At 33.5% G+C, this 12,293-nt stretch overlaps 1 protein-coding gene across 2 annotated transcripts in view; it reads right to left on the bottom strand.

Annotated features, from left to right (window-relative positions):
- The window catches only part of LOC130895955 (lachesin), a 275,648-nt gene that overhangs the window by 37,749 nt on the left and 225,606 nt on the right, over positions 1-12,293 (bottom strand). For both annotated transcript variants that reach the window (XM_057803642.1, XM_057803643.1), the window contains exons 4-5: positions 8,206-8,376; positions 47-175 (exon numbers count right to left, since the gene is read on the bottom strand). In XM_057803642.1, the coding sequence (XP_057659625.1) occupies positions 47-175; positions 8,206-8,376 (300 nt within the window). The remainder of the gene's footprint in view (positions 1-46; positions 176-8,205; positions 8,377-12,293) is intronic.

Raw genomic sequence — 12,293 nt, 5'->3', positions numbered from 1 at the left:
TGAAAATATCGAAGAAAAAAAAAAAAGGTAAATGATAGATACTTACAGTTGACGCTCAAAGATATTCTTTTACTGACAGCCGGCGGTATATCGTTGCTGGCTATGCACAAATAAGCCCCCATTTGTCGACGATCCAGTCTCCAAAAATGTAAACCAGAGCCGTTATATATTTCCGCTGTAAATAAAAAAAAATACTGTAGAATACAAAATTTTTCAAAAGAGAATTGTCTATTCACACAACTAAGTTCTATTTTGGCTAGCTACTGCAGCTTCTTTTATATCACGGAAACCTGCACATCTGTAGGATACATTGAACCCAGATTGGATCCCCCATGGGCTCTAAAATAGATGAAACCCATCTATGCAAAATAAAAAAGATACGAAAGTGGGTAAAACGTCAAAAGATACAAAACATGTCTTTTGAGAAACCGATTAGGTTGAACCCTTTGATGTCATTAGGCAAGCTGTGAGGTTAGTCCAAGTGCTTAAACCGAGGTCGTGGTCTGCAGTTTTATTTGACCAGAGGAAAAATTTTATCGCAGGAATGTTAGTCTCGAACTCAGCAGTAATATTAGATTAAAATCACATGACATCAATGAATTAGGACAGAACAACTTTATCTTCAGAGAAAATTGATTCTACGTTCCACTTTCTGGACTTGTGAGAAAATGTTTTCACGCCTATTTCGCGATGCAAGGAGTTGAGATTCGGACTTAGGTAACTCCAAATCCATGACGCGATCATCTACTTTCAATTGAGTAAGCAGGCGAGTTGGTGGGAAGCTGAATCAGCCGAATTCTTTTCATCAGTATCCAGGATGTAACAAAGAGTTTTTCACGTCCATTTCTGTTTCTAGAGTATAAGTTGAAATATGTGAAAAACGAGTAGGAGGTGATGGGAGAAAATTAAAGTTATATTTGGATTCAGGAGGTCATTTTACGTGGGAGTCGTCAAGAATTGTGTCAGGTCCGATTTTCACGCAGACCAGTGTGATTAATTTTGTCTTTGTGAAAGGTTAACAGCAAAGATGCTTGATGAAGCCTAGTTCTGTTCATAGACTTCTCCTGTCTGTTGTCGAGTAGTATGAAATTTAAAAAATACATCGTGGATACTTCTTTTGTCCTTTTATCAAGAAAAATTAGCCACCAGAAGGCAAACAATGTGGAATGGTCAGTTTCGGGATATTTCATGAATTATAAGAAGGGGTTAAGCTGGAGAAGAAGACTGTGGCTAATGAACTTCGAGTTCGTCTGCATACGCCCAGAAGATCAATAGTAATGAGAGAATTAACTCTCTGAATTAGGAAAGTTCAATACCTACGGGCACCGAATTCACCAATATCCCTTCTATACGATTTCTGTAATTTTGAATTCCAAATAAAAAGTCAATCAATCAGTTTCTATTAAATTTTTTTCGTCGTTAGAATATTTCCTGTTGGTAGATCTCCCTGGTATTTAAACTAGTATACGCTACAGTCTACACAATGGAATCAAATTCTAAACCAATAAAATGCAAATCGCAATTCGAGTTCTATCGTTTTTTTTTGCATACCAGATATTAAAGATTCAGTATTTCCATTCGTATACAAGAAGAGGATTTTAGAACAAAATAACTACTTAAGAAAAAGCAATATAAATAAATGATGAAATAGGTTAAGGAAACGGAATTTTGGTGTTATTGAACCAGAAAATCGTTAAAAAATAGATTGGTTAATTGTAGGCCACGATAAATCAAAAACGTGTAATTGTACTTGATTAATAATCACGTATCTTTAGATACGCGACGCTAAAATTATAATAAACCTTGGTGGCCCTTTATTTTCAATCAATAACGAATGAGTAAATATAAATTTATAAAAATGAGATGTGGTTCTGTCAAGGGATATTGTATTAAAGATAAATTGATGGTAAACATAATAAAATTATAGCAATGCAACTGGAAAACGTTGACTCGTTCGTATCAGTGATGTCATACACTGATTTTTGATGTATCTACCAATATTCGTTAAAAATTACAAAATCTTCTGTTTTTTGACGGATTTCACACTTCTGAAATGGCAACCCTTTCCATTTGAGGTTTGTTTTTTATTTACATAACACCCAGTGGTTACATGTGGTTACCAGCATACTTTTAGTCCCTTAGCCGTTCTATGACTTTATCACCTCGTTCTCCATCTCGACATTCATTAATCTTCTTAGATCTCCTACAAGGATCTTTACTGATCCCAGTATCTTCCTTGATGTCTTTTTCTCCAAGATCCTTCTTTTTATCATTACGCTGTCGAAACCCTTTTTAAAGTCCACAAACATAACAAGCAGGTCTATTATGTGTACATAGAACTTTTCTAATGAGACATCACATGCACTGCACTTACTGTCGAGCTACCGGCTCTGAATCTCTGCTGATAGTCTCCATGTTTTTTTGTTCTTATTTAACTGTTTGGAGATTGGAGTTTCCCTTCTCAGGATTCGTATGATCATATTGTTTTTTCCATATATTTCTGCTAATTATATTCATGATTCATGAAACTATCAAGGAGTGTTTGACATAAACGAACGCATCTACTTTGAATTTTTTGTAGGTTAGTTTTATATCCATATCACCTTTCAACTCTATATTGATTTATTATTGACTAGATATGCCCGGAGTTTGTCGGTTCGGACCATTTTTTTTATGCAAATAAGGCCTATTTTAACATAGCATGTTTTAAAAAAATGATGCCTTCCCATTTTCACAGAAACTCTTCTACGCATGCGTCAATCATCATGACTTTTGACACATGGATAGATTTTGATGGGATCTATCGATCAAAGTTTCGATATTGTAAGCAAAAATTGAATGATTTTCGAATTCGAATGCAAATCGATACTACTTCATTTTAAATTATAAATGGGATTTTTCATCTGAGAGTTCAAATTATCTATTTAGGAGAATATTTCAGAATGCATTTGAAATAAATTAAAATTTCCAACGAGAAATCTGAAAGATTCCGTTAGAACACTAAACGAAGTTGAAATACTTTTATTTTCATAAGACAGATAAAATTGTATCATTTATCAATTTAATAAAACTTTGAAATTCCTGAGACGACCATGAAAATGTGCTTGATGAAGCGAACAAAAGCAGAATTTCAATTTTCTCATAGTAGAAGAAAGGCTTCAAACATAACCTGTGATTAATGCAGCACTGCTCTTTTTAGAAATAATTAATATTCCAACAGCTAAAGTCTTGTTCTAATTGTGGCCTAATTCGAGAAGATTTTGAATGAATTTTCAGCGATTTGAAGTGAATCAGGTACAATTTAACTCTCAGTTCCAGTCCTTGATTCGATCTATTCAGTTAACAATTATAGGAAAAAAGCTTACGAGGGCTAACCGATAACTTTTCAGCTGAAGTAGAAGGGAAGTCAAAATGATCTTCTTGTAGTGACAATAATGTAATGTAGTGGTAATATTCGGTATTTCTTATAGAGAAAAATGAGAAATATCAATTTTGGTATACAATTGAACAGGAGTGGGGGCCAAAATGAAATTTTCAAAATTTCTTCCGGGCTAGAGGCTTTGGATGGAAAGTTTTCTTTATAAAAACACTATAATTATAATTTTAAAGCGTTTGGATGAAAAAAATTGGACTGTTAATGATTATAATAAAAAATAGTTTCATTTGCACGTTTTGTCACATCATCAAAACGTCACAACACCAAAAAATAACATATCAATGGGAAAAAATTGACACATCAGGTTTCTATGTGACTTCAAGACATACATTTTTATGAAAAGTGCAAGTCACTAGCATTTGAAAGAAATATTCCTTAATGTACCATGAATAGTCAAGATTTTCGTGATTGTTTGGCTTCTGGTAAATCCCTTTTGAGATTGTGTGTGTGTTTGTATAGAATTACCATCTGATTGATTAAGTCTGTGTAATTTTCCACTTTATAGAAATGGAAAATAATGTTTACTCCCGGTATAAAATTCGGCAAACTTCTAGCAAACCGTCAGTCCACGTGGACTCATCATCTCCACTGTTTACCAATGAAAACATCGAATCGTAAACATAAATGCATTTTTATTGGCCGAAGCAGTATGTACACAATTTCTTCGAAATATTCCTGCCAGACAACCTGCGATAAGCAGTGGCGTCGCTTGGTGAGATTTATTTAATTCATAAATTTCTTTAAATAAATAGAAATAAGGCATTCTTTAGACCATGGGCGAACGAAGACAATGAAATTGCTCAGTGTGGTGAGAATAAAGACAGATATGAATTTAATAATAAAGATTTAGATATACAAACAGCAAATTATTTCAAATATATTCGAATGTTTAAAAAAGGAAAATATTATTAAAAATATAAATGATTTAGTTAATCTACTCTACGGTTATTTTTGTGTAGCGAAAACTACGGAAATCATAAATCGTGTCGAGTTTGTTAAAATTATAACCTAAAAATTACATCGACTCTAATTTTTTATTATAAGTGAACAAAAAGAAAACGTTGACGTTAAATATAGTTTCTTCAATCTAGCATAGACTTATAAAGAACAATTTATCTCTTCGAACATCTTTCAACTGGTTATCAAAGCAAAACATCAACTTTTATCGGTCTGCATGTGATCCCGACTACTGAAACTTTTGTAATTTATTGAAGTTTTCTCGGTGTTTTATACATAAACTTCTTTCATGTCAAGATATTAAGTTGAGTTTTCAACAGTGTAGGTATTTTCCATTCAATATTTATAGCAGTAACGTCTCTTAATAGTATTCACTCGAAAATTTAATCAAGTCTTCGAATGTCAAAGTTAACATAAGGCGAGCTCAAATCAGAAAATTAAATTAAATATTTATTAAAATCGAAAAATACATTTTCTTTCGAGTTTGAAAGTTGACCACAGTAAGAGGATTAAATTAGTAGCTTATTACGTTGAATGTTTCACATTTAAACTTGTAATTGTTAACATAGAAGACGTATAGTTCTTCCAATATCAATTGCAGATTATAAAAACCCTTGCCGACAATTTTGTTTGATATACCATAGGCGTAGATATCTCATTTTATAAATTTATTATTTTTATAAATACTTTTAAAAATATGTTAATTCGTTAACTTGCTTATTAACTGAATATTAAATTATAAAACGTAAAAAGACGAGTAGAATGTGAGGGAGTTTGGTTTAAACAGGGTACCAGACGTGAACTGAGCCCTTTTTTTGTATCCTATTCGTTTTTTTTTTCGGGAAAAAGGAAATTTCCAAGCAAAATAATAAATTCTTCGCGAATAAAACAAAAGAATTTGTAGAATTTAGCCCGAAATATGTAGAGGTGCTGTCAACAGTTAATAATTATTTTGAGGAGCTTGATGATTATTATAAAAATGTTATCGAACTCATTGAATGTCGATGGGAAACGTGTATGGAGCTAAAAGTAGATTAAATTGAAAAATAAATATATTTTTTACGAAAATTTCTGTGTTTTGTTTGTTGTCCCAGGTGCTACTGTTTCATATTCATTTTTTTGAAAGTCTTTGAACATTCTACATAAATTTTTTAAAGTACAATTTAGAGATTTCTCCGAATTTCAATAAATATAAATGATAAAATTAACTTTTAACTGGACTGCTACACTCATTACGGAATATAGTTCGTTAAACCCCCCAAAAAATCCAAAAAAAACCAAACAATTAAGATACCACGTAACGTCGAAGAAAAAAATCTTTTTTATCTCAATTTTTCTCATTTATTTTTTGACAGGATACCCTTCGAACGTTTCTATACCATAAAAAGAATTAAAAAACGGTCTTTGTGACCCGTGACAGTCCTTTGTTTAATGAAAAATCAAATGCTATTTACCACATTCCCGTTCGACCTTGTGTTTCGACCCCGTTTTTATCACCAGCTCGGTAATTGATGACATCAGGTCTCTAACAGCTGTTATAACAATTTTAGAAATTTTTCACGGAGAAAAATAAACAAAAAATAATTTTATTTTGTTCAATATGTAAAAGGAATCGAGTCAACATTCATATTTCATCTGAATACTCTATTTTATTGCAGAGTTTACTGGAAAAATATACCGGAATAATCTGCTTATATTCAGCAAATCCCTACGATACAAGATCTGTATTTCATCTGAGATTATTTGCAAAATAGTAATGTTTGTGTAAACTGCGTCTATTATCCGAATCTGTACAAAAAACTACGGCATCGAACCCATTAGATTCTAACAAACAAAACATGAAATTAATCAGCATAATCGGTCAATAAAAACCAACAAAAAATAACGTTTATAGATATTAGAGTATCATCTATATCTATTTATTGAATTATAAATCGAGGTTGTAGTGGGATTCAGGCACCTCAAACACCTCTACAGAACAAAAAACTTATATAAATAAAAATTATATACTTATTAATATTTTCAACTTTTTAATTAAGATTAAAACAAATTAACAAAACAATTTCTCTTCTAGATATATAAATGCCACGTTAAAAAAATTTTACTACATAAATAGAGATATAAAAAATGGTATCCGCGCGACTTGAACCTGGGACCTCCTCTTGAGAGACTCGTACCCTAGCAACTATATAACAGAGACCTTAATAATACGTTTTACGTATTTATTATTTTATTATTTATTATTAATTTAAGTTAATTTATGTTAGAATGTTCATAATTGATTATTGGTATTAGAATAAATATCTTTTACAAAGGCACTTTCGAGTAGATTGTAGATTGTTTTGGGGACTCCTTTTCGGTTCACATCTACTCTGCGTATATATCTTAATATTCTGCTTCAAAAATACATAGACTCCTCCAAAATGTATGCTATTTGGAGAAGTTCTGTACTCCACTTCCCTAAGCCTTTTATCGAAATGGACAGGGCATGCGCAGAGAAGCCCTGTTGTTTCCATAGCTTCCTCACAGAATCTGCAATTGTCTTCCTCTGTCATGTCCATCGTCTTAAGATGATATTGGCCTGGACAGTGACCGACTACCAGTTTCATGTCATTTCTGGTCATCATGAGAAGTTCTTCAGACGTCTTAGATGATAGGGTTGTGAATCTTTTGGATTTTCTTAGGCCTGGAGTGTTTGTCCATCTTATTCTTCAGCCATTCGTTCAGTTGATATAGTACCTCGTGAGGCCACAAGAGAGTTCTGATCCAAGGTATGGAGTTGTTGCCCCTTTTTTGACAAGGCTGTCTGCTTCCTCATTTCCTGGTATACCCTGATGGCCTGGAAACCACACGAGGGTTACTTTGTTTTTGTTAGCTAGTGCTTTAAGAGTGTCTTTACACTTCCAGACTAGTTTTGTGTGCATATAAAAGTTTTCAGGATCTTCATGGCCAAATGGTTATCAGTGAGAATGTATATTCGCTTCTTAGAGCAATTTCTATCCAAACACTCCTAAGCAGATTTATTGTAGAAATTGCATTTTGATCCAGAAGTACCCATATCAGCTCCATGGGCTAGCTACGAACTATCTGTGTACCAGAGAGTTACATTTCGAGCTTGGGGAAGATTTTTCTTGACCCATGCTATGCATTTGGTCCATTGGTTTGTCATGGCTTCCTAGCTTTATCAGCTGTAAAATCTAGCATCATCTCGGTGTATTTTAGAAGGGGGATTTCCACTCCTCGTTCTTCTAACGTCCTTTTGATTGACTGATGTGAGGTGTTATCGAAAGCTCCTTCTATATCGATGAAGGCTGTTGGGGCAATATCTTGGTTGTTAAGAGCCTTTTCTATGTCGTCAGCTAGGCAATTGTGGTGTACTTGCCTTTTTGATAAGGGAATTGTTTGTGACGAAGTAACTTTTTCCGTAGTTCTTGTTCTTTCTAGTCTTCTGCTCTTTTAAGTCACTTTCCAGTAAATCTTGCGAAACGCGGGAAAAATATTGAAGATTTGACTTCAATTGGTAAATGATTATGCATGTTTTTCGTTTTGTACTGTATCGAGCTTTGATATAACTCTGAACGTGGAGTAGGTGGATAAAGATCGTGCTCAATGTTGCTAAGTGGATAGTGTAGATGTTCAGTGATCTTTCTAAAATAGGAAAAGTGTGTTTATGGAATAGACTGATAAGATAATACGGGCAGAAATTAATGTTATTTGGTCCAGAGTCGGTTTATCAAATTTTGACTAAAATTTTCAACTAGCGTTGTTTGATTGGTGTTAGTTTATATAAATATAAATTCAGTAATTCTTACTTTTGAAATATTCTCTCAGATTCTTTCTTATGAGGATTGGATGGCCATCTTCTCTTCTCCATGTTATCCGAGGAGTAGGATGTCCAGCTGCTTTGCATATTAACGTTGTGTTATCGCCTTCAGATATTGACATATCCCCGCTCGTGTCTTCGTTCAAAATATCGGGTGGAACTGGAATTAATAGAAAAAAAAAACATCAGTTATATATAATTAAGTTATTTTTCATCATAAAATCTCGGAGGAATTCCCGAGACATCAATTTTGTTAAAAAAATCTTGGGTCTCATAATTTTCATCAAATTTCAATTTGAGATTGAATATTTTGTCCTTGATTCAACATTGACAGCTTTTTTCTACAAATTACCGAAATGCACTTCATCGCCATAGCCAAAAGTCAACGAATTGCGTTCCTAATTGGACCAACAAGTTTTTTTTGTGTCCTAACCTCAAAATTTTACTTACACGATAGAGGTTTTTATCAGACACGAGTTTTCGCGCCTATTTTTAGAATAAAATACATAGACTATGTTGTAAATTACAATTGAGAATGGAAAAATCTTTTTTGTTTCTTTATTAGGTATGTATGTGACAGATTCTGTTAAATCCAATAAATTTACAAAATAACAACATACATATTCAATTTGGATCTTATTTCATAAACTTTAAGGCTTACTCCGTTAAGATAATACCTAGAAATTCGTCCTCAAATCAAACTTTCCCTAATAATGGGCAGAGCACTTCCCGAAAGCTTGGATTTAAAATTTGATAAAGAGTTTTCCAAAAATTTTTTGCAATCTCCAATATATTTTGTTCTAATAAGTCAGCAAAGACTACTATATATATAAAAAAGCGTTTTTGTAGTGGGATTGTGGCAAAATTAAAAACCAAAGTGTACTAACTCTTATATATTCCCAGCTTTCGAATACTTATGTATAAATCGTCTTGGATCTTTTGAAAAACGTTATATATATGGCGTTGACTTAATATAAACCTCCATAGATTAAAAATATATAACAACAAGTAATTTATAGTTAAAAACGAAATGAAAAAGCACGTTTTTAACGCGAATCAAACTGAATGTGATTCTTAATATAATGAATTTTGTTTATCGACGATACTGCTTCAATTTTGGAATTTGTGGAGTCTCTTTATAACCGAAGCTTTCAAATTCAACCATAAATGTATCAAATTTATCTCATTAGGATGTGGTGAGAAGCTTTAAGCATCGAAATCAGTTGCTAAACCAGCATTATTAGAAAGTTCAGTTGCAACAAACTGAAATCTGATGCCGATGTATTCTCAACTATGCCCTAACTTGTATAATTAAAATGTTTTTCAAACTGTTTGCTTTCGTATTCTTGGAATATTAGTTTTCTCTAATGAAAAACTGAATAGTTGACTTGATTGTATCGTCTTATGTCTGAGATAAGAAGATGGAAAATTTTGTATTTACAAAAGTGTAAAGTCGAGTTATTTCGGTTAGTAGACGTAGAAAAGCTTAGACAAAACACAAAAATATATTTATTTTTCAACTTAACATACTTTTAGCTCCATACACTCGTCAAGCTACTAAAAATAGTCATTAACTGTTGATTTATTGTTTGAAAATTTGTGACCACCGAATCTGGGATAGAAAATAATCCGAGGGAGTTAAATCTAGCGAATAGGGTGCTGGAGGTAGCAGATGGAACGGTCTTCTTCGTCATTCTTCGGAGTAGGTTCTCCCTTTTTAATACATTGTTCTGATTCTACAAGGTTATGAAACAGCAACAAATTCTGTTTTATTTCTGCGAAACACTCGATGGAAACATCTACATGACGCTGTTTTTGTTCTATTACGAGCAAACACGACACCCATCTGACGCACAGCTTTCTCATGTCTAAATTTTCAGTCTACTATATCTGCTAGCTCACGCACTTTCAGTCGACGATCATCTAGTGGATTTTCTTCAACATTTCTGGAGTCGTCACTTCATTTGGTCGATCATTGCGTTGCTGGTCTTCGCAAATCATACAGTCTCGTTTAAACTCAATATTTTACTGTTAAAAACGAAGGAGCAGGTTCATTCAGAGTAGAATCTAGTTCATCTTCTATATTAGTTGGGCTAAGGCATTTCAAATAATAGTATTATATCACATAACGATGGCCAATGTTTACAAATAGAAATGGCTGCCAAACAAATACTAAACAACGTGGTGTCTTCAAACTTGCAACATATAGATTACGATCTTTCTAATACAAGCAACTACCGCCATCTCTTGGTCAAATCCGGTACATTTCTTAATTCTTTTTTCTTCCTTAGATATCTCACCTCCATGCTCTATATCTTGTTTGTTTGTCTTTGCTTTGTGGTATTTGTTTTCATCCTGAATGTGACTATCGAAGTGAATTCCCAAGAAGTAGTGTTTTCATTTCTTTTCACATCGATTTCTTTGCCAAAAAGGTACTTTTGAGTCTTCTTGCTATTCCTATCGTCTCCTTTATTTCTTGCAACTTATTCAACTTCAATTCAGGTATATTTCATGTACTTTTCCGTCGTTACTCATAACCATCGTCTTTGTTTTGTCGTCATTAATCTTAATTTTGAAGAGCTTAAGTATTCGTTCATAGCTCTTTCAACTTTAGCGATAAGAGCTGAATCATCAGCTTGAGCTATTTCCTATGGCTCTTCCATTCCAGTGAGTTATTTGTTTTACGGTTGGGCTGAGTAATGGGCTGAGTACAATGTGCCCACCCCCTAGAAAATGGTATTACTTTTGCATCCGGAAATATCAATTCAAATTCCATTTATTAGCATTCGTTTTGCAAGAGATCCCGTTGGATCGAACCCTATTACTGTTTGACATGAAAAAGTATGTACCTCGTTTGTATATACGGACTTTATTTATGGCCAAACTCATGTAATAAGTTCTGAATGCGAGTGTATCTAATGGAATGCATTAATAATAACATCAGGTGCAACTGATAATGCAATCGAATTCTCTCAGGAAACGGCTAAAGTAATGAAGATGTTCCGTTAGTATATTTATGAATCGACAGCTTTGCTGTTTTTTCTTCTTGGTAATGGATCGGATATTTCGTACGAATTTAAATTTTCCTCAAATTCGAATCACAATAACTTTTTGCTTTATCATGTTTGTAAAAAGAAACAATAGCAGGAAAAACTGCTAAACTAATTTCGATATTACGAAACGATTTCTACGTTTCCATTTATCGTACATTTGCTAGTATTATAGCTTTTTCTAGGGTTACGATAATGGAAGTTTCCCACAATAGGATGGAATATATTACATCTGGATGAGCATTGTTTCCATAAGCACTCACACATCAATCATCGCGTTTCTGAGAAAAGAAGAATAGGAAATGGAAATGGAACTGTATTTTCACAGATTCATAAATCAGTTTCGGTCTACGTTGTGCATTTATTTCATTTAGTGTGAAGTGATTGGATAAACCAAAGATTCCAGAGAAAATCCGAGCGAATTATAATAACAAACAAATCAAGTAAGTATGATAAAAGAATATCCTTCAAGAGTATCCATTGGATCAAAAATTTGAATTCTTCGTGCGGTTTTTTCCAAAATTTGAACGTTTATTTAAGAAAAACATGTACAATAATATTGCTAATCTAAAGCTATGATCTTTTTCCATCTTTCTGGCAATTTGTCCCATCCCAAAAGAACTGCGCCGGTTTGGCATCCAAGAATAAATCAAGCCAATTTTTGATATCTTGCTCTGATGTAAACCGTTTTCCAGTGAGGGCGTTTTGCTTCGACTGGAACAAATGGTAGTCAGAAGGGGGAAGGTCTGGGCTATAAGGCGGATGAGGTAAAACTTCCCATCCATTGTTTTCCAAATAGTTCTTATCCGGAATAGCAACGTGAGGCCGAGCGTTGTCATGATGGAAAATTATAGCCTCGTGTCTGGTCGCAGATTCCGGGCGTTTTCCGGCTACTGCTCTCTTCAAACAGATTAATTGTATTCTCCATTGATGGTTTCACCTGGATTTAGCAGATTATAATACAGCACGCCCTTTTGATCCCACCATTACCTTCGCGCCATGGATATTCGGCTTTGCCGTTGAATTG

The sequence above is a fragment of the Diorhabda carinulata genome, chromosome 6 (assembly GCF_026250575.1).
Source record: "Diorhabda carinulata isolate Delta chromosome 6, icDioCari1.1, whole genome shotgun sequence".
In the NCBI taxonomy this organism is placed as follows: domain Eukaryota; kingdom Metazoa; phylum Arthropoda; class Insecta; order Coleoptera; family Chrysomelidae; genus Diorhabda; species Diorhabda carinulata.
This window is presented reverse-complemented; position numbering and strand designations above follow the sequence as displayed.